Source organism: Lepus europaeus, chromosome 12 (assembly GCF_033115175.1).
Source record: "Lepus europaeus isolate LE1 chromosome 12, mLepTim1.pri, whole genome shotgun sequence".
Classification (NCBI taxonomy): domain Eukaryota; kingdom Metazoa; phylum Chordata; class Mammalia; order Lagomorpha; family Leporidae; genus Lepus; species Lepus europaeus.
This window is the reverse complement of record NC_084838.1, coordinates 24074781-24096637: the sequence shown is the minus strand read 5'-3', so window position 1 is coordinate 24096637 and position 21857 is coordinate 24074781. Positions and strand designations below refer to the sequence as shown.

Here is a 21857-nt window from a genome sequence, read left to right as displayed (position 1 = left end):
GGTGGTCCCAGGAACTGAGCTGCAGAATGTCAGAGGCAGGAGAGCTTTATGGAGGAAGACGGGTCTGGTCTCGCGTGAGTTGGAGTTGAGGTATCCATGGACCATCCAGATGGAGACATTCAGAGTGCTGTCGAGCATAGAGGCTGGAGTTGAGGAGAAAAGCTGAAACTAAAGGTTGTGCAGATGTCTGCATGCAGGTCAGAGCTAAAGCAAGAGGCTGGACATGATCATTCAAGCAAGAAGAACAAGGAACCAAAAGAAGGAATGGAAGAGGAGCCAGGGGCTGGCATTGTGGTGCAGCGGGGTAACGCCCTGGCCTGAAGCGCCGGCATCCCATATGGGCGCCGGTTCGAGACCTGGCTGCTCCACTTCCAATCCAGCTCTCTGCTATGGCCTGGGAAAGCAGTGGAAGATGGCCCAAGTCCTGGAGCCCCTGCACCCACGTGGGAGACCTGGAAGAAGCTCTTGACTCATGGCTTCTGATCGGTGCAGCTCCAGCTGTTGCGGCCAATTGAGGAGTGAACCATTGGGTGGAAGATTCTCTCTCTCTCTCTCTTTCTCTCTCTCTCTCTCTCTCTCTTTCTCTCTCTTCTCTCTCTCTCTGCCTCTCCTCTGTCTGTGTAACTCTGACTTTCAAATAAAATAAATAAATCTTAAAAAAAAAAAAGGAAGAAGAGCCATTTGGATGATATACTATTATGGCCTCCCAAGGGGAAGAAGAGTGATGTTTTTAAAAATGAAGACTTTAAATAGATTCACATTGAAGAGGGTCCATTAGACTTGGCAGTGAGGAGTCATGGTCTTGACTGAGAGCAGAAACAGCAGAGTGATGGGGGCAGAGGGCAGAGGGAAGTAAAGCTGAGGAGTGATTGGGTGTGAGGATGCTGAGGGAAAGAGGCGACTGCCCTTGGAGAAATATGGAAGAGAGATTAGACAGTAATTAGAACAGCGTGCAGGGTCGACAAGTTCACTTATATTTAGTGTGGAGAGAAATTGAAAGTTCTTATTTATAGACTCATGGGAAGGAAGCATCTCAGGGAGAAGCTGAAGATGCAGGGGAGAAGGGATAATTGATGGAGTGCATCTGGAGGGACCTGCACAGGTGGGGTGCACAGACAGAAGCACTGACCTTCGACTGGAGAGTCTGGGACCTGCCCAAGGTTAGTGCACAGGTGGAGGTGCTGGCCTTCAACAGAAGAGCCTGAGATGTGCACAAGGTCAGGTGCACAGCGACACAGGTAGAAGTGTTGGCCTTCAGCAGGAACAATGGGACACGCACAAGTCAAGTGCACAGGTTGAAGTTTTGACCTTTGTCTGGGGATCCAGGGATCTGCACAAGGTTAGGTGTACAGGTGGAGGTGTTGGCCATCAGCAGGAGTTTCTGGGATCTGTAGAAGATCGGGTGCACAAGCAGAGGAGTTGATCTGCTGCAGGAACATCTGGGAACTGCTCAGGTCAGGGGTGCAGGTGGAGGTGTTGGCGCTCAGCCTGAGTCCAAAGCTGGAGGTCAGAAGCTGAGGCTCAATGATGTGCTTTTCCTTCCTAGAGAAAGAGATGTTACTTGGGAAGAAAGGGTTTAAACTACTGAGAAAAGTACAAGTGTGTTGCACTTTGAAAAGGGATAACCAAAGTTTCCTGTAATCGGAACACTTCATTTCTGGTGAAACAGACTCTAATAAGAATCATGCCCAAGAAATGAGTGCTCAGCTCTAGCTGGGAAATGATTTCCTGTAAGCAGAAATCAACTTGCCCAGATTCTGATGGTGTAGGCCACGCGATTCCAGATGGAATAAATATGCAAGAAAGGGGAGAAAAGCTGATCTCCATGGAAGAGACTGAAGAGACTGGATAGAGGAAGTTTCATTTATGTATATTTGGAATTAAACGTGATTGCACCATCAGTGATGAAAAGTGCTGTTATGTCCCAGCTGTATACTTAGAGCTAGATAGAAATCAATCTAATATTGATGTCCTGTTTTTCTCATTGAATATCTACATTAGTATGGGGGGGGGGGTAATAAAACCAAGCCAGGATTTTTTTTTTTTTTTTTTGACAGGCAGAGTGGATAGTGAGAGAGAGAGAGACAGAGAGAAAGGTCTTCCTTTTTGCCATTGGTTCACCCTCCAATGGCCACTGTGGCCAGCTCATTGTGCCGATCCGGAGCCAGGAGCCAGGTGCTTCTCCTGGTCTCCCATGTGGGTGCAGGGCCCAAGCACTTGGGCCATCCTCCACTGCCTTCCTGGGCCATAGCAGAGAGCTGGCCTGGAAGAGGAGCCACCGGGATAGAATCCAGCACCCAAACCAGGACTAGAACCCGGTGTGCCGGCGCCGCAAGGCGGAGCATTAGCCTGTTAAGCCACGGCACCGGCCAAGCCAGGATTTTAAAAATTATACTTAATATTGCTATTTCTAAGTTACCTTCACTATAGAATCCTTTTCAAGTATGTTCCTTCACTGCTTTGATTTTTATTTACTCAAAACATACTTATTGAGCATCTTATGTACAGGGAAGAATACTATGTACAGTATTAAAAAAATGTAGTCCTATCTCTCAATAAGCCTCCGCTGGGAGAGGTTGGTACAATTAGGGTTGGGGAGGAAAAATCCATTTTTCTCACTGGAATACATTTTTCCAAGGGCAACAAATGCTATGATGAATCAGTGGAAGCAAATACGTCTTCCAGGGGGACTTGAGGAAAGCATTACCAAGGAGATGGTTTGATGTGGGCTTTTGTTATGAGGTCTGTTGCAGTAGGTAGAGAGCAGAGTGGGTGGCCATCCCTCATTTTCCCATGGAGCATCGTACAGTCTACTTTGGGAACACAGTGTGAGGTAGAAGGCAAGAAAGGGGTGGGTGCAGAGTGCGGAGAGTGTAGACTTCCGGCCAGTTGTTTGATTGGATCTGGGAAGGAGGTGATGGAAAGTCACCAGGAGCACACGACCAGGGAAAGGATATGACCTGGACATTAGGAATTCTTAAAGGGCCGTTCTCTTCTCTCCTGTGTTTCTGTCTCAGGGACGATGAGGAGAGAAAAATGAAATGGGCTTTAGTTTCCACTGACACCTTACGGGCAAGGAAGGTCCTGTTCTTTGGTAAGGAGAAGTGGAAATCCTCTGTTTACTTAAGGGCCATTAACATTTTTTTTTCACCGTTGAAATACCACACGGTGTACCGTGGTTCCAGATAGACTCATCTAGATAAAAGGAAGTGGCTGCCTTAAAAACTGAGTCACAAATGAAAAATATTTAGGGAGTGCCATAGAAACAAATGCACTCTCTTCCTGAAATGTGGAAAATGAATTTTGCTGCATCTATTTGTATGGAAAAATAGCAGTATTCTCCCCAGTAGTCTACTTAGAATATGCAAACAGAGATAGTGAGTGAGATTTGAGAGGAGGAGGGATGGGGAGGAAATCTTTGTAGAATAGAAGGGGGCATTAAACAGTCAGGTCTCGGGCAAATCTGGGAAACCAAGCAGAGGATGTAATGAGGCTGTCTCTTCAGAGTTCTGCTGTGGGAATTTTTCACTCCCAATTACGAGGGTATTTCAAAAAGTTTGTGGAAGGGCTGGCGTTGTGACATGATGGGTTAAGCAGTGACCTGTGACACCAGCATCCCCTATGAGTGCCAGTTCAAATCCCAGCTGCTCAGCTTCTGATCCAGCTCCCTGCTAGTGTGCCTGGGAAAGCAGTGGAAGATGGACCAAGTGCTTGGATCCCTGCTACCCACATGGGAGACCAGGATGGAGTTCCTCGCTCCTGGCTTTGGCCTGGCCCAGTCCTGGCCATTGCAGCCATTTGTGGGGGCAAACCAATGGACAAAAGATCTTTCTCTCTCTCCCTCATTCTCCGTCACTCTGTCTTTTGAATACATAAAATAAATCTTTACAGACATTTGTGGAAAAAATGGAATTCAAAGGTTTATTTTGGCACAAAAATTTTTTGAAATCCATGTGATTTTTTTTTTTATAACACACATTTCTTACACACTTTTGGAGATCCCTCATATTTTCCATTCTTGGGTCACTCCTCTTATGAGCAGATTTCTGGGCAAGAGTCCACTTGGCCCAGGCTGGTTATATTTCTGCTCCTTGGCCAGGGATGTCGGCTCTCTGTGATCAGTCTTTTCACCAAATCCACAGAGCCCCAAAGAGACTGCTTCCCACTAAGAGAGCTAGATATTGTTCCTAAAAGGAAAGGGGTTGGGGAGGTACCTTGGGCAGGCAAGATCCAAGTGGCCCATATGCTACCTTTGCCTTATCACCACATTCACTCCGGGACCACACACAATTGGCCTGCTCCCCTCGTGTGACTGAAGCTTCAGGGTCATGGGTGAGCCCCACTGGAAAGGTGCTGAGTATGTACAGATAGAAACGGGTGTTGTGGCACAGTGAGCTAAGCCACCTTTTAGGATGCCTTCCTCTCATATCAGAATTCCCCGGGATGGAGGCCTGGCTCCTCTGTTTATGATCCAGCTTTCTGCTAATGTGCCTGGAGGCAGCAGATGATGGCCTTGGTGTGTGAATCCCTGCCACCCATATGGGAGATCAGGATGGAGTTCCGGGCTTTGGCCTGGTTCAGCCCCAGCTGGTAAAAGCCTTGGGAGGAATGAACCAGCAGAGAGAAGATCTCTCTGTGTGTCACTCTGCTTTTCAAATAAATAAAAAAAATCTTTTAAAAAATGGATAGTTATCTTGTAGATACCTCATTGTTGGCTCTACCTGGTGTAATTCAGTTGACAAGGCTCTGAACATCAGATTGACACAACATCACAGTCACACCAGAGATGCTAAGCATGTGCAACTGTAATTGGATGCAGTAGGGGTTTGGTGGGGACTGGAGAGGGGGCAGGGGGAAAAGCATAGTTCCAGCTGAGTCTCACTTACAAGGACTGATTTGTAGTGGTAAATTCCAAACCTTGTGCTTGTTCGTGTTTTCCTGTATGGCTGAGTCACTGATAGGGCTCCGGACTGTGACCAGCTGTGGTCCCAAATCCTCAGCATATTTGCAAGCCCATTCATTCAAAACTTGGCTGTGTGGCCTGAGTGTCTTGCCTTAATTAGGATTAGATACAGATGCATGTGAACAGAGACCCGCAGACACAGTGGCTGAAGCAAGATGTGTATTTCTCCCTCCAGCAAAAGTTCACAAGTGCACAGTGAAGAGCTGTTTGGTGACTGAGCTGTGTGAATTCCTCAGGGACCCAGGCTGCTTCCAGCATATCCCTCTCCTATCTGTAAGGATCAGTCCTCGTCCTCCGTGTCCAAGTTAGAGTCCCACTTGTATACAGGTTCACTTGAAGCAGAAGGATAAAGGGCTGAAAAAGAAAAGCCTAAGGAAGATTCTAGAAGCTGCCTTTACACATCCATGTCTTTGATTAGAACGTGCTACAAACGTGACACATGGTCACAAAGGGTGTTGAAGAATGGGGACTTCATTCCATGGCCATGCACACAGCTCAGCCAGAGGGATTGCACTGCTGTGAACGAAGAAAATGGGCACTGAACAACCGCCCATCTCCTCTACCCTTCGCTAGCGCCAGATGCATAAAGACGTGGGCAGCTTTCCTTGAGCAGCAAACATTTTTCCTGAGGTTCTTGTCTCGGCCAGTTGGCCAGACAGGTTCCCCACTTGGCTGCCCACCTTTCAAGAAGAAAGAACAGGTTTGAACCCAGCACCGCCAGCAAGTCTGTCACTGTCCCCGTTTACTCTGGGACTGTCTGCTGAGAGGCTCACAGCACCTGAGTGGCAGTGTGCTTGGCCCAGGGCGGCGTGCGACCTTGCCCCGTGCTCCTCCATGATGAGGAAAGTTGTCCAGCCTCACTCCATCCTCAGCAACAGGCTGGTCTTACTTAAAGCTTGTCCAGGAATAGACTTAGGATCTCGGGGGTTTTGTGAACATTTCGTTGGGGGCTTATCTTGCCTTAACCCAGCTTCATGAACTCAGTTGGTGCTAAGCTCACCCCATGAGGGAGACCAGGAGTCGCCATTCCCCTTGGTCTTGCCACTCTTTTCCTTTTCTACTTTTCCCATCACCTCCTTCCCCACTGCTGGGCCCCAGTTCAGAACCATGCTCCCCCATGGCTTATGTAGAAGTTCCATTTCCCTTGAGTCTCTGTGTTTCCGAGTCACTGTTGACTGTACTTGATCTCTGCCCTTCCATGGTATAGAACTCAGTGAAAGCTGTAGGGAGAGAACACTGAACCTCCATCTGCGATCAAGCTTGCTGATGGTCAGCACGGCCCAGAGAGCTGTGTTGTCCTGGGAGGGACGGGGCTCCCCGTGTGGGGAGGATCTCAAGCCAAGTGAGATAACTGTTGGTGGAGCACAGTTCAAGGACTCTGTTCCTGAGGTGCAGTTGGGCTAAACAGCTTCCACTCCCAATCTGTCTCTATGTCTGCAAGCATGAAAAATATGTTGTGTTGCACTGTGCCCTGTGGAGGGACGAAGAAAGAAAGCAATGGCGTGGGAGGCAGTTAGTTGAAAAGAGAGGCAAGGAGCCCTGGTTCTCCAGCCAGACCACAGAGTCCACACGCTGGCCCCACATCATCTCTGTCCCTAGGCAAGCCAGTGATCTTTTTGTGTTCTCAGTTCCTGCATCTGTGTAATGGGAGTTGAAGATTCTCTTACGTCATAGGCTGTCATGAAGATTAAATAACATGATGCATGGGGAAAAAAAAACAGGACAGTGCCTAGCACATAGTAAGCACTCAATTGTCCTAATCATTGTTATTGCTGTTACATGCATAACTATATATGTATATGTGGTGCAAAAACAGAATAATTATTATCAGCAGCAGCACTGGTGGAGAAATAAAAGGAATGCCCACCCAGGTTTATGGGCAGCACCTTCTCTAAGCAATAAAACTGTTGGAAATCAAGTTTGTGAGTCTGTACCCTTTTGGGATTCAGCTGACAGACACCCAGGCCAAGGAAATGCCTTCTGGCTCCTATGAGTAAGAGCGCAGCAGTGTAGCAGAGGATCATGGGAGACAGGAACTGGAGAACCAGTGGCCAGCAGCCCTGCCACTTGACCTCTCCTGCCTCCTCCTCCCTATAGGCTCTAGAGGAAGTTAAGTTCTCAGCAGGACCTTAAAGACCAAGTAAAGACCAGGCAAGACCCTGCTGGAGGAAGCACAAAAGGAGCCATGGGGAGGGAGACAGGGATGTTGAGGGCCTGCCTGGGGCACCCAGCTGAGCCCTGTAACCAGAGGGCAGAGGATGCTGCAACTGAGAAGGCCACGCAAGGCCATGTACCTTGGGTTGAAATAGAGACATGTGATATCCTGGGCCTTGGCCCAGGGCAGCCTCCTCTGCTTGGCACGGTTTCTTCTCATTTCCAACTGATGAATGCATCCTTCAAGGCCCAGCTAACCCATCACCCACTCAGTCAGTCCTTCTCAACACCTTGTATCAGTTGGAAATTGCATTCAGCTGTGATCCCAACGGTGGCCCCAAGAATCTGGAGTCCAGACGCAGGGTCGTCACTGCATTGTGCCTTCTGGAACCCAGCACCTTCCTTCTGCACGTTGGGCTGTCCTTCGTATAGTCTTGCCTCTGAGGACACAAGATGACTGCTCTGCCTCTGGCATCATAAATCCCTTATGGTAGGCAGAATAATAGGACCCCAACAATGTCTACATCCTAATCCCTGGAAACTGTGGATTTGTTAGGTTACAGCAAAGCAGAGTTAAGGTTTCTTAACAGCCCACTTTCAAATGGGGAGATGATTACCCTGGATTCACTGGGTGGGTCCCATGCAATCAGAGATCCCTAGAAGTGGAAGGGGGAGGTAGAAGTAGGGTCGGGGGAGAAGCGACTAGGAAAGAGTGGTCAGAGAGACATAGCATGGGTGGCTTTGAAGATGGGAGGGGGATGCATGAACCAAGGAAAGCAGGTGGCCTCAGGTGCTCCTCACGCACCCTGCTGATTGGAGCCAAGTGACCCCATGTCAGACCTCTGACCTGCAGAAATGTAAAATAGTACACAATACATTTATATTGTGGTAGTGTCACAGCAGCAATGGGAAACAAATCCAAATCTCCGGTACCAGGCCCCTGCACCAGGGAAGAAGAAGGCAAAGGCCAAAGGGCATACGACTGTGCTACTGACTTAAGCCTTGTTCCCCTTTTAAGGAGCTTTCCCAGAGTCCTGCTCAACAACAACTTTTACTTACACTTCATTGGCCAGAATTGGGGGCCTGGGAGGGGCAACCTTTAACTTTAGTGAAAGCTGGGGTATACTTAATTGGCTGGGCACATTGGCATTGACAAAATTAAGGATTTTGTTTTAATGCAAGGAGGAGACAGTAGATCCTGGGAAGACAAGATAGAGGCCCTGACACCCACTTGCAAGTAGAATCAGTCCGTAACACATGCTCCCTCCTTCGATTACGGCCCTTGTGGAGTTGCATTGTGATATGTGTGTTTGCATGGCTGTCCTCATTACTCGACCAAGAATTCCTGTGAACAGACACTGTGCTTGATTTATCTCTGCCCCTGGTGCTCAGAGGGAGTGTTTGCCTAAAGTTAGATGGATGAATGGAGCAGTGGGTTTGGAAACAGCATAATGGATGCACTTCATAGAGCCAGAGACCTTCTGTCTCTTCCTATGAATACAGCAGGTCCATTGGGATTAGGTGGATTTTTATAAGACCATCTGGCCACCATTGCAACTTCATCTCCAGCAAATTAAACCTCCACAGCTGCAATGTGTCACCTTTCCCGACAGTTTGTTGCAATCTGCTTTTTGCTTAGAGCAAGCTGGTCAGGGGCTGTTAGGTGCACCTGTCACAGTCTGCAGGGCCTCAATTAACTTTGTGTATAACTTACACTTCCTGCCCATTCCTTATTTTTAGCACAGCACTACCTACTCATCTCCTCCAGAGAAGACTGCATTCAATTTCAGTCATGAACATTCAAAGCAGTGGCATTTTTTTTAAGATTTATTTATTTGAAAGAGTTACACAGCAAGAGAAGGAGAGGCAGAGATAGGAGAGAGAGAGAGAGGTCTTCCATCCACTGGTTCACTCCCCAGTTGGCTGCAATGGCTGGAGCTGTGCCGATCTGAAGTCAGGAGCCAGGAGCCTCTTCCGGGTCTCCCACGCAGGTGCAGGGGCCCAAGGACTTGGGCCATTCTTTACTGCTTTCCCAGACCATAGCAGAGAGCTGGACCTGAAGTGGAGCAGCTGGGACTCGAACCGGTGCCCATATGGGATGCTGGCACTGCAGACAATGGCTTCTCCCCCAATGCCATTGCGCTGGCCCCAGCAGTGGCATTTCTAGACTGGCTGGGGCCACTGATGTTGACCGTTTGACAACTGTTTGTTGGGATGTTCCTGGGTCCCAAGATTTAGGTTTTCCTAAGGAAGAGTGGCCCAGGTCACTCAACACCTGCAAAACCCAAGATCATATGTGCATTTGGAGAAAAAAAAAATGTGCTGCTTGGCTCTGACTCATTAGACGGACACAGGCTGTCCATGGCCTTCACCCATCCTCTTTGGGGTGAAGCTCAGTTGTTATCGCAAAGCTTTAGTTTCGTTGTTTTTCTCTAGCTCCTCTCCTTCTCGGTTAGCAGCAGGGTATCATGACCCAAATCTCTAGCACCTGAGCTATATAGCTCAGTGCCCTGAAACCCACAGAGCCAGGGCGGGCTGTGCAGATGGGCAGGCCAGCCAATAGGCCCCAGGTCACAGAGCATTCCTAACCACTTGGGGCTGCTACATCCAGAGAAGGGGGTTACTTGGAGACCATTAGTTTTAACTCCCTGGGTTTGGTTTTGTATCCCTGGTAGTGCCTAGCTCAACCAAACCAGCTCAGTAAAGGTTGATTTTGCATTAAGCAGATATTGGAGTGCCCCCCCCATTAACCCTTCATTTCACACATGAGGCACTGAGGCCTTGAGCCCTCTTGATGTCATAGGCTGTCAGTCCTAGTTTCTTTTTATTTTTTTATTTTTATTTTTTTAACTTTTATTTAGTAAATATAAATTTCCAAAGTACAGTTTATGGATTACAATGGCTCCCCCCCCCCAAAATTTCCCTCCCATATCCCGCTCCCTCTCCCATTCCATTCACATCAAGATTCATTTTCAATTATCTTTATATACAGAAGATCGATTTAGTATATATTAAGTAGATTTCATCAGTTTGCACCTACACAGAAACACAAAGTGTAAAATAGTTTCAGTACTAGTTATAGCATTGTTTCACATTGGATAACATATTAAGGACAGATCCCACATGAGAAGTAAGTACACAGTGACTCCTGTTGTTGACTTAACAATTTGACACTCTCGTTTATGGCATCAGTAATCTCCCTAGGCTCTAGTCATGAGTTGCTAAGGCTATGGAAGCCTTTTGAGTTCGCCGACTTTGATCTTATTCCAACAGGGTCATAGTCAAAGTGGAAGTTCTCTCCTCCCTTCAGAGAAAGGTACTTCCTTCTTTGATGGTCCCGTTCTTTCCACTGGGATCTCACTCGCAGAGATCTTTCATTTAGGTCTTCTTCTTGTTTTTTTTTTTTTTTTCCAGGGTGTCTTGTCTTCCCATGCCTAAAATACTCTCATGGGCTCTTGAGCCAGATCTGAATGCCTTAAGGGCTGATTCTGAGGCCAGAGTGCTATTTAGGACATCTGCCATTCTATGAGTCTGCTGTGTATCCTGATTCCCATGATGGATCGTTCTCTCCCTTTTTGAATATATCAGTTAGTATTAGCAGACACTAGTCTTCTTTGTGTGATCCCTTTGACTCTTAGACCTATCAGTGTGAGCAATTGTGAACTGAAATTGATCACTTGGACTAGTGAGATGGCATGGGTACATGCCATCTTGATGGGATTGTATTGGAATCCCCTGGCACGTTTCTAACTCCACCATTTGGGGCAAGTCCGATTGAGCATGTGCCAAATTGTACATCTCCTCCCTCTCTTATTGCCACTCTTATATTTAACAGGGATCACTTTTCTGTTAAAATTTAAACACCTAAGAATAATTGTGTGTTAATTACAGAGTTCAACCAATAGTACTAGAATGAAAAAAAAAAATACTAAAAGGATAAAGTATTGCATTATACATCAACAGTCAGGACAAGGGCTGATCAAGTCACTGTTTCTCATAGTGTCCATTTCACTTCAACAGGTTTCCCCTTTGGTGCTCAGTTAGTTGTCGCCGATCAGGGACAACATATGATATTTGTCCCTTTGGGACTGGCTTAATTCACTCAGCATAATGTTTTCCAGATTCCTCCATCTAGCAATCAGGGAAATGCAAATCAAAACCACAATGAGGTTTCACCTCACCCCGGTTAGAATGGCTCACATTCAGAAATCTACCAACAATAGATGCTGGAGAGGATGTGGGGAAAAAGGAACACTAACCCACTGTTGGTGGGAATGCAAACTGGTTAAGCCACTATGGAAGTCAGTCTGGAGATTCCTCAGAAACCTGAATATAACCCTACCATACAACCCAGCCATCCCACTCCTTGGAATTTACCCAAAGGAAATTAATTTGGCAAATAAAAAAGCCATCTGCACATTAATGTTTATTGCAGCTCAATTCACAATAGCTAAGACCTGGAACCAACCCAAATGCCCATCAACAGAAGACTGGATAAAGAAATTATGGGACATGTACTCTATAGAATACTATACAGCAGTCAAAAACAATGAAATCCGGTCATTTGCAACAAGATGGAGTCCTAGTTTCTTAGCATCAGACCTCAGAGAGGCAGGCAGCTAGTTCTTTAGTTTATAAGGCAGAGCAAGAGAGATAGAGATAGAGATAGAGATAGAGATAGAGATAGAGAGACAAGGAGGAGAGGAGAGGAGAGAGAGAAAGAGGGAGAAAGAGAGAGAGAGAAAGAATCAATCTTCTATGTGCCAGTTCACTCCCCAAATGCTCATGAGAGCCAGGGCTGGGTCAGGCTGAAACCAGGAGCCAGGAACTCAATCCAGGTCTCCTATGTGAGTGGCAGGGACTCAAGTACTTGATCAATCACTTGCTGCCTCCCAAGGTGAGCGTTAGTAGGAAGCAGAAATGAAGAATCAAGCTGAGAATTTAAGCCATATACAGGATGCAGGTGTCTCACTCCTCCAAATTCCTGCCTTGTAGGTGGGGGATGAGGGGTGGGGAGGGTGGTTTTTTTTTTTTTTTTTTTTTTTTTTTGACAGGCAGAGTTAGACAGTGAGAGAGAGAGACAGAGAGAAAGGTCTTCCTTCTGCTGGTTCACTCCCCAAATGGCCTCCACGGCTGGCGCGCTGTGCCAATTGGAAGCCAGGAGCCAGGTGCTTCCTTCTGGTCTCCCATGCGGGTGCAGGGCCAAAGCACTTTGGGCCATCCTCCAATGCCCCCCCGGGCCACAGCAGACAGCCGGTTGATTGGCCGGTGCCATGGCTCACTAGGCTAATCCTCCACCTGCGGTGCTGGCATTCCAGGTTCTAGTCCCGGTCGGGGCACCGGTTCTGTCCCAGTTGCTCCTCTTCCAGTCCATTGAACCAACGGAAGGAACACCTTTCTCTCTGTTTCTCTCTCTCATTGTCTATAACTCTCTCTGTCTCTCTCTCTCACTAACTCTGCCTGGCCAAAAAAAAAAAAAAAAAAGTAGCTGATTGCATCTTGACAAGTAATAAATGCATTTTTAAATTAGGAAAATATTAAAAATATGAAAACAAAATTACCTATAATCTCATTACCTAGAGACAAATACCTCTGATATTTTCCCATTTTCTCTGTCTCAGTCCTCGTGAAGGAGTGCTCTATTTCTTTCCATGTTTCTGTGAGGAATAGGGGGAGGGCACAGGGGGCTTGAGTTTTTTTAACCTTTTAGATCAAGTATTATTGGGATAAACATGCATAAGTGTGTTTGTGTATATACCGTATATAACTAGCTGGGGTATGCCTTTTAGAATATATACTTTCATATTTAACATCAACATGTAAGAGGGGGCTTCAAACAATTCATTAAAATGCATATAAAAAAACTATGCATGGATTTCAAAACTTTTTGTACCAAAATTAAACTTACCTTTAATTCCATTTTCTATGAACTTTATGAACTCCCTTTGAATATATTTGACCTGTGTCTGTTAATTATTACAATAATGCTTACAATGAGCTTCCTGTCAAACTCAGTTCTTGCTCATTTCTGAGAGCAGGCTGGGTGTTTGATCCAGGCTGGGCTGTGCTGATCTAGGCTGGGCTCACCCTGGACGTGCAGCTCTGGCTGTGAGTTGGGTTCTCTCTGAGACCCAGGTTGAAGGGGCAGTAGCTGCCCAGAGAAGCTCTTCTCTTGTCGCTTACAGGGGTCAGGGGACAAGCCCAATGGGGAAGCACTTTTCCAAGCCTCTGCCTATGTCTTGTCCAGCAACATCTCATTGGCCCAAGTCAAAGCATGCCTGACATATTCCATCCAACATGACACCAAAATAAGTCACCTGGCCAGATACCATCACTGGGTCAGGTGACGGGAAAGAGAGGGAATGTTTTTGAGAATAATACATGTAGTCCACTGCACTTTGAGTTTTAAATACAATCTGCTCAGGACTCACTTGGCCAGTATCATGATATGGTGAGAGCACAAGTAAGGGGCCAGCATTGTGGCATAGTGGGTTAAGCCACCACCTGTGATGCCAGCATCCCATATGGGCACTGGTTCAAGTCCTAGCTGCTCCACTTCTCATCCAACTTCTTGCTAGTGGCCTGGGAAAGCAGTGAAGCAGTGGACGATGTCCCAAGTGCTTGGGTCCCTGCAGGCATGTGGGAGACACAGATGAAGCTCCTAGCTCCTGGCTTTGATCTCGCCCAGCCTCAGCCATTGTGGCCTTTCAGGGAGTGAACCAGTGAATAGAAGATTTATCTTTCTCTCCCACTCTCTGTAACTCAGGCTTTCAAATAAATAAATAAATCTAAAAAAAATAAAGTGCATATAAGAGGGAGCACTCACATTCTAAGATAGGAAGGCAGAGCAAGGAGCGTCCAGGCCTGCTCTTTTTAATAACAGCATTTTTGCCAGAAGTAACCAAGGTGTCCCCTAGCAACTACCTTAACTCCGTCCAAGGACAGTGTCCTAGTGATCTCCCACAAGAACTCACCTCTTACGAGGTTCTACCACCTCAGCCTCACCACGCTGGGGACCACACCTCCAGCCCATGGACCCTTGGATGGACACTCATCCCATGCCTTGATTTCCCTCAGAATTATTCATTCAGATGTGCACAGAAGATTTTGTTGAACATTTGGTATGGCAAAAGCATTTTGTATCTCTTTTTATATTTCTATGTTGCTTGCACCCACTGTGGGTTCTATTTGTGTCCTAACCCTCACACAGTCTCCCAAGTCAAAGCTGCTGAAGAAGCCACTGTGGCCTCAGAAACTGATAGTCTTATCTTGGCTGAACCATACCTCTGTGCAGTTTGACTCAGCTTCTTAAAATTCATTCAGCATAGATGGATTGAGTACTGTCTCCTCCCCATGATGAATTTATAATCTAGCATGGGAAATTATATTATAATTGGTTGCAGGGGACTGTCATGTACTGTAGGATGTTTAGCAACATCCTTGGCCTCTCCCCATCAGTAATACCAGCTTACTCTTCCCTTGAGTTATAGATAAGCAAAATATCACTAAACATTGCCAGATATCCTTTGGGGACAAAACTCAGCTAGTTTGCGAACCACTGCGCTATCATATAGTACCCTTGGTAAGACTTCGATGAGCCAAAATCGTGTGCTAAGAAATGCTCCGGGCAGGCTGTTATTTCCTGGTGGTCAATCTAGGAAAGCCTCAGGGCCCAGGAGGCCTCTGAATGGAGACTTCAGGATGGTTAGGGTTTGAGGTGTGTTTCCTGGAGGAGGGAGAAGCAAGGATAGAAAAGGAGTAGTCCTGTTGACTAAGACATCAAGTGAAACAGGCATGCTAGTGAGAATGGAGTCAGATATGTACTAGGGGGCTGAATACTGTTGGACCTTATATGTGCTAACATTTCCACTTTCACTCTGGGTGAGATGATGAATGAATCTGAAGCTGTGTGCATCCTGACATTTGGATGTAAGGCACATTTGGATGTAAGGCACATTTGGATGTAAGGTTTGTCTTCTTAGCGCAAACTAATCCAGCAGTCACTTTTCTGACACCCTGGAGGAAACAGAAAAGGACTCTGCAGGGCATAAGGCATCCCTAAATGAGCCCAGGCCTCCGCCTTGCTGCTTCTTACCTCCCAGGAGACTCACTCTGAGCATCTTATTTTAGATCTGAGTCCAGTGGATTTCAGTATAAGTTCCTGTGAGTGGATCAGAAGGTGGAAGAGGAGAAGGGGTGTAGACAGGCTGCAGCAAAGCTCCAGCGTGACAGGGAGGACGGGCCAGATGCAAACATGAATGAGTGAATGAGTTTGTGAATGAACAATTATTACCAAATAATTCAGGCGGCACCACAGCCAGGAGCCTTCTAGCGTCTCCCTCTATGACCCGGCAGACATTGCTGTGTAACAGTGCCGCCCTCGTATGCCAGCACACACAGGGTCACACGTGACACATTGCAGAAGCCCTGAGCTGAGAGCACAATGTTTAGAGCTGCCCTAAATCCTTGCTTCAGGGCTCTGTAACAGTGAACCCATCACTCAGCCTTGCCAAATCTTACCGTGATCTTCCTGTAAAATGAGGGTTCCCTACTCACAGGGTCTTGGGAAGATGAAATAGAACCATCCCTGTGAATTCTTAGCTTCATTCCTGTGGCAGAGTGACCACACCGTAAAAGCTGGTCACTGTCACCTCCCTTGCACTGAGAAAATAAAGGTGCCAAGACTTCCCCCAAATCCTAGCTGTCATTCCCATTCCAGAATATTCCCAGAGCCTCCTGACAATGCTGAAGCTTCCATTTCAGAAAACAAAATAGTTGTAAAAGCTGAGGAAAGTTCCAGAAGAGTAGGGGCGGTTGCATCCATTCGCCCCAACTGGCTTCTTTTTGGCAGGAGAAATTAGGCCAGTGAGAGACAGGACAGCAGCCCTTTCTTGGTGACAGAGTCTCTTTTTGCAAGACTGGCTCTTCTCTGGCCAAGCGGAGAGCAAGCAGTTACTCTGAGACAGCCGAGAGAAGAGGCAGCAGTTTTCTTTCATCTGTGATGTCCTATGCTATATAGAAGAGCCTCCCTCTGAATGGGAAATGGGTGGGTTAAGAGGCTTGGAGGCTGGGGGCTGCAGACAAGAGGAGGTGGTGCCGGTGGCTTTCCTTTGGGGTCCGCCCAGAGCTGGAAACACAGGACGCTCTGTAATGTAAAACCTTGGCCTGGTTCCTCAGCATAATGTAAAACGGAGACTGCCAGGAAGGTCCAAGTCGCTGCTCGCCTGCCCGTGGATGGCAGGACAATAAGGCAACTTGTCTTCTCTTTGTGTGTTTTCCAGGCTGGAGCAGGAAATACAGGCGCTAGAAAGCGAAGAGTCCCAGATATCTGCCAAAGAGCAAATCATCCTAGAGAAACTCAAGGAGACAGAGAAATCCTTCAAGGACTTTCAGAAGGTGAAGAAAACAAACCTGATTTCCCTAAATGAAATCTAAAGGGGAAGTAAGGCCTAGAAAAACGGCACCCGCTGGAGAACAAGCCAGAGGGTATTGATGAGAGATCTGGGCCATGGACACCTGGACACGAGGGACAGGTGTGTGAGGCCCAGGTGCTACCCAGTGCTGGGAGTGGCCTGTCTTCAGGTACCTGGCTGAACACCTGCACTGCTGGGAAGACTAAAGAGCCACTGAGTTAATCCCCTCTACCTGCTGTCTTGACCCCTTCAGCACCTAATGCATGAAAAGCCTTCTCCTGTTGGACTAGGAATCTAAAGCCAATTCCTATGAAGCAGATTAAACATGCTCCCTATGGCTTTAATTATGCTGTGTTTTTTTAGTCTTTCTTTTGTAAAAAAAAAAAAAAAAAAAAAAGCCAGAAGCAACACCCTATGAACCAGATGTGAATTCTAAATATGAATAGTGTCAACAGAGGACATTTTTACTGTGTGTAAAACACATGGTTTTGTGTCACCAAGAGTAGAAAATCCAAAAAGCCAACAGGTTCTGAATGTATCAGGACCCTCCCACCATCTGTAACTGCTGTGTCCTCCTTACACCTGCACTTCTCCGGTTCAACCAGAGCTGTTTTCTGGAGAATTGAAGTCGATCTCTGTTGGGAGAAATTTGGCACAGCGTGGGAATGGTAACTTATTCCCTGACATTTTGGGATCCTGAACAAATGTTTCAGAAGAAGAGGACATTGAGTTTGCTCCCTTGTAGTGAAATTCTGGGCTTGGGCTGGCACAGGGTTGGGGGTGGGGTGGAGACTGGTTGACTGACGAGCGAGTGCACCCCCCCCCCCCTTGCGTGGATAGTAACACCCTGCCCTGCTTTTGTCTCCACAGAGCTTCTCCAACACGGATGGAGGTAAGTGCGCTCTGCCCCAGCTGTAGGCGAGAGTTCTTGCAGTCCAGCTTAGCGAGTTTCACTAACACAGGCTCTGCACGGGGACGTGATTTGACAGTTGGCTGGGGTGTCCACAGGAAGGGACAGCGCCATTGGCAAGGCACAGGGGAGAGCCACATTGCCTTGGGGAGCTGGGGGTGCCACATGGAGAGGAGAGCAGGCTTCCCTGGTGCACAGGAAGGCCTGAGACCCTCCACGTGACCAGCAAGAATGCTTAAAGTGGCAGGCGGACGCTCAAGCATCTGTATTCCCAAGACTTCTGTCTGAGAAGTAGGGAAGGGAAGGAGCCTGCCTGCTGTGCCCTTGAGACGGCTGTGTGGGCATGGAGACCCCTTCATTTGTGACTGGGTAGCAGGCAGAGATGAAGCCATGTTCTCTCTCTCACCACCCTCTCTTTCCTTTCACCTTGAACTTCTCTTGTCTCCTCCTGAGTTCCTTCCCGCCGTGGCCACCTGCTCACCTAAGCAGATCGCGATGTGGGACAAATGCTGGTCAGGGTTGAAGATGGCCAGTGGAGGAGGTCACCCTTGACTCTGTCCCCCATCACTGTTTGCCAAGGAAGGGTGAGCTTGGGCTTAAGACGTTGTAAAAGTCTTGGGGATTGGGGGCTGGCACTGTGGCATAGTGGGTTAAGACTCCACCAGCAGTGCTGGCATCCCATATGAGCACCAGTTCGTGTCCTGGCTGCTCCTCTTCTGAACAAGCTCCCTGCTAATGTGCCTGGGAAAGCAGTGGAATCCCTGCACCCACATGGGAGACCCAGAAGAAGCTCCTGACTCCTGGCTTTGGATCGGCCCAGCCCCAGCCATTGTGGTAATTGGGGAGTGAACCAGTGGATGGAAGACCTCTCTCTGAATCTCTCCCTCTGCCTGTCTGTAACTCTGCCTCTCAAATAAATAAATAAATCTTTAAAAACAAAAAGTCTTGGGGATCCCGAGGAAGAGGTTCCATGGTCTCACCTGTCATCCTGGATTGTGATTCTTGCCACCCGTGGTCACAGCTAAACCTGGGTGACCTCTTTGTCAACACCACTGCGACCAGCAAGGAAGTATGGTTCAAGAATGCGCTTGATGCTGGGCCACACTGTTGTCTGGGAGTGTAATCTGAAGCATGTGCCAGCGAAGGGACTTTGGGTTAGGGTTAGGGTTAAGGGTTGATTGGGGTTAGGGTTAGGATTAAGGATCTCTCTCTTGATTTCCTCATTCTTCTATTTCCAAGGCTGGGAGCTGCCAAGACCTTTCCGAATCCCCAACTGTTGTTGCTAAGAACTAACAAAAGCTTATTATAGAATAATGATGCCTTAAGAAAAACCTTCAGTTGCTGAGACATATGAATTCTAGAATCTAGGTCTTTGGATTCTGTTAACTGTGCAGATGCTGCAGCTAACGAACAAATGCCTCCTTAACTTAGGAAATACCAAAGAAATGGCTGCTGGTATGTGTGTGTATGCGTGTGTTGTGTGTGTGTGCGTGTGCCATGGCCCCTCCTCACGTGCTCTATGCATGTCGTCTCAGAGGGAATAGCTGTGCTGCACTGCTGGGTCACCACTGGGTTTGAACTGTATGGTAGTACTGACAATAGGAACAATGGCAGCCGGTCTGGGCTAGAATTTCCTGATCATGTACATTCTGATGACCCTCTGCCTGTCACACTCTTGGTCTGCAGTAGAGCCCCCATGAATTGGGAGAGTTGTTTTCATCACCTTAGACTGGCACAGGGTCTTGTATAACTACAAATTGCATATAGCCTGTATCTAGTAAAAACTCTATTCTTTACTCACTGTGGAGCTGGCATGAAATCCCCTGGCCAAAACAGGCAAAGGAGAGTCTGTCCTGGGCCTCCATTGATCCTTGCTATATGATACTCATCTTGGGTTTTCATCCCGTGCCAGCCTGTGGTGGCCTGGCACCTTCACATCAAAACCTTTATAGCAATGATTGGGAAATCTCCATCTTCAGTTGCCCAGAAGTCCTGTTGTCAGGGGAACTTTCATCGGTTGGGTTCCTCTGTCTTTAGCTGCAGGTTTCCTTCATAGCTACTGTGGATATTTTAGCAGTGCTGGAACTAAGCAGCAGTCATCTCCAACTTCTGCTGTGAGTGGCTCCCCACCTTCTGTGATGGTAGAGAGGGTCCACCTTGACTTCAACGGGGAAAGACCAGGTAATGGACTGAGGCCACAGGAAGAGATGTTCCCATGGAAGATGTGGAGGCCCTGTTTGTTATTCCTGGTGCTGATGTGTCAGATACTTCCTGGCTGCATAACCTTAGGGTTTATTGAATATGTGGTGATACATGGGAAGGGGCAGCCCTGCCTACCTCCTTATGTCCTGGCCTCCACTCCCTCATCTCAGCAGGAGCCTGCCACCCCCACCCTCTGGGAGCTGTAGCCTTCAAACTTGTAGCCAGTGAGTTTGGGGCAAGGATGTCTCCATCAGCCATGCACATCTGGAAGGGAGCTACCTTCTGGAGCTAACTACACTCTAAACTGTATGCACCATCGAATTCACCAGGCACACCTGTGACCGGTGTGTGAGACCTCCCTGGGTCCTGATGGCTGGAGCCTTCGTCACAGATGAATGTACATAGATTTACTGAGATCTGATTCCACAGATTTCTAGAAATCCTCAGTGGAACTTGGAAGTTCTGCAGATCTGCCCTGCTTCTCTCCTGCGCTCTCCCTCTAGTCCCAAGTGGCTGCTTTGTCCCATGGACTTGCTGCTACTAATCTGTCCTTACCCTTCGGGACCAGCTTATGGAAATCGGCCCTCTCTCTGGTCCTTGCTTGTGCTGGTTGGTGCACAGACTCAAGGAAGGAATTGGATCCCAAGGAGCCCAGCCTTCTAGAGTCTTCCTGCTTTAATTTTCCCACTTCCCTTAGAGGGTGCACAGATTCTTCTTGTCTCACCCCAGTGGTTTCTTCTGCACACCTGCTCATGTTCAGGCTGGCCAAGGTCTCACCTCCCTAAATGAGCTTGTCAGGTATCTGCCCAAGGAAAACACAACAGAATTTCCTGCAGTTGAACCAATGGCAAACTCACTGGGTGTTGTACTTTAGAATTTCTGGATTTTCTGGCTGAAAAACAACGCTAAAATATTAAACCTGGGATAAATTCTGAAGTTTTTTTTTTTTTTTGTCTTAATGCATGTAAGATTGGTCTTCTGAATTAATCAAGCATGAAAATCTATGTAAGTTTAGGCCAGCGCCGTGGCTCAACAGGCTAATCCTCCGCCCTGCGGCGCCGGCACACCCGGTTCTAGTCCTGGTCGGGGTGCCGGATTCTGTCCCGGTTGCCCTTCTTCCAGGCAAGCCCTCTGCTATGGCCTGGGAGTGCAGTGGAGGATGGCCCAAGTGCTTGGGCCCTGCACCCCATGGGAGACCAGGAGAAGCACCTGGCTCCTGCCTTCAGATCAGCGCGGTGCACCGGCTGCAGCGCGCTGGCCGCGGCAGCCATTGGAGGGTGAACCAACGGCAAAGGAAGACCTTTCTTTCTGTCTCTCTCTCTCTCTCTCACTGTCCACTCTGCCTGTCAAAAATTAAAAAAAAAAAAATCTATGTAAGTTCAGACAATGAGTCTATTTCAGTACTATGTAATGCACATTTCTAGTGCCATGTTCTGTATCTGACCAATCCCATCAAGCTGATAAAGCCTCTCACCAGCCCATCTCTTACATCTGCCCTCCACCCCCTGAACCCATTGACCTCTGAGAATCTAGAGCTTTCTGATGACTCCCCTGGGGTTTGAGCTCTCTGGCCAGGATCCGTCCTACCTCAGCTACTCTGCTAAATACCAGTCACTGGGCAAATGCTAGTCTTTGTTTATTCTGATCCTCTGGTTCAGTGGCCGCCGCAGCGGTCCATTATGTAGGGCAGACAAGCTGCTGTCTCGGCAGAGAACCCATTGGGCCTTCCAGCACTGAGCCTAATTGTGTTCCCTGTTCTCTGCTACCAGATGCAGTAACTTACATTTCCTCCCAGCTCCCCAACCTGCCAATCCTCTCTTCACGAACAGAACTGTCACCTGGGCAGGACGGGACCAGCAGAGCAGCTGGTAAGTCCTGGGGAGCCCTTTGGTTTTGATGCCAGGACTGTCCAAGGGGGCTTGCACTTCTCTGAGCTTGATTAATGATAGGGGTGCCCTGATATCCTTATGTAGGGTACCCCTCCTCCAGCCCAGCCCCAGACACAGCATGTACAGTGGCCACGCAGGGACTGTGTAGAAAAGTCCTGTGTATTCCCCTGACGTGTACTTGAGAACGCAGCGGGAGGAAATTTTGCCTCCAGTTCTGGGGGAGTCTTTGTCCCGTGTTCCTGGTCTTTGTATTTGTCTTTATTCTCAAAGCCAATCTGATTGTTATACTCTGCCTCCAGGAATTTTTGTTTTTCTCATTGGGTTTG

The 21857-nt window shown here is 47.8% G+C and overlaps 1 protein-coding gene across 7 annotated transcripts in view; it reads left to right on the top strand.

Moving 5' to 3' along the window:
* PALM2AKAP2 (PALM2 and AKAP2 fusion) overlaps window positions 1-21857 on the top strand; it is a 371129-nt gene that overhangs the window by 141356 nt on the left and 207916 nt on the right. For 4 of the 7 annotated variants that reach the window (XM_062207779.1, XM_062207778.1, XM_062207782.1 and 1 more), the window contains 3 exons: window positions 16399-16513; window positions 17401-17422; window positions 21412-21510. In XM_062207779.1, coding sequence (XP_062063763.1) covers window positions 16399-16513; window positions 17401-17422; window positions 21412-21510 — 236 coding nt within the window. The remainder of the gene's footprint in view (window positions 1-16398; window positions 16514-17400; window positions 17423-21411; window positions 21511-21857) is intronic. The other 3 variants (XM_062207783.1, XM_062207780.1, XM_062207786.1) reach the window with 1 other exon arrangement.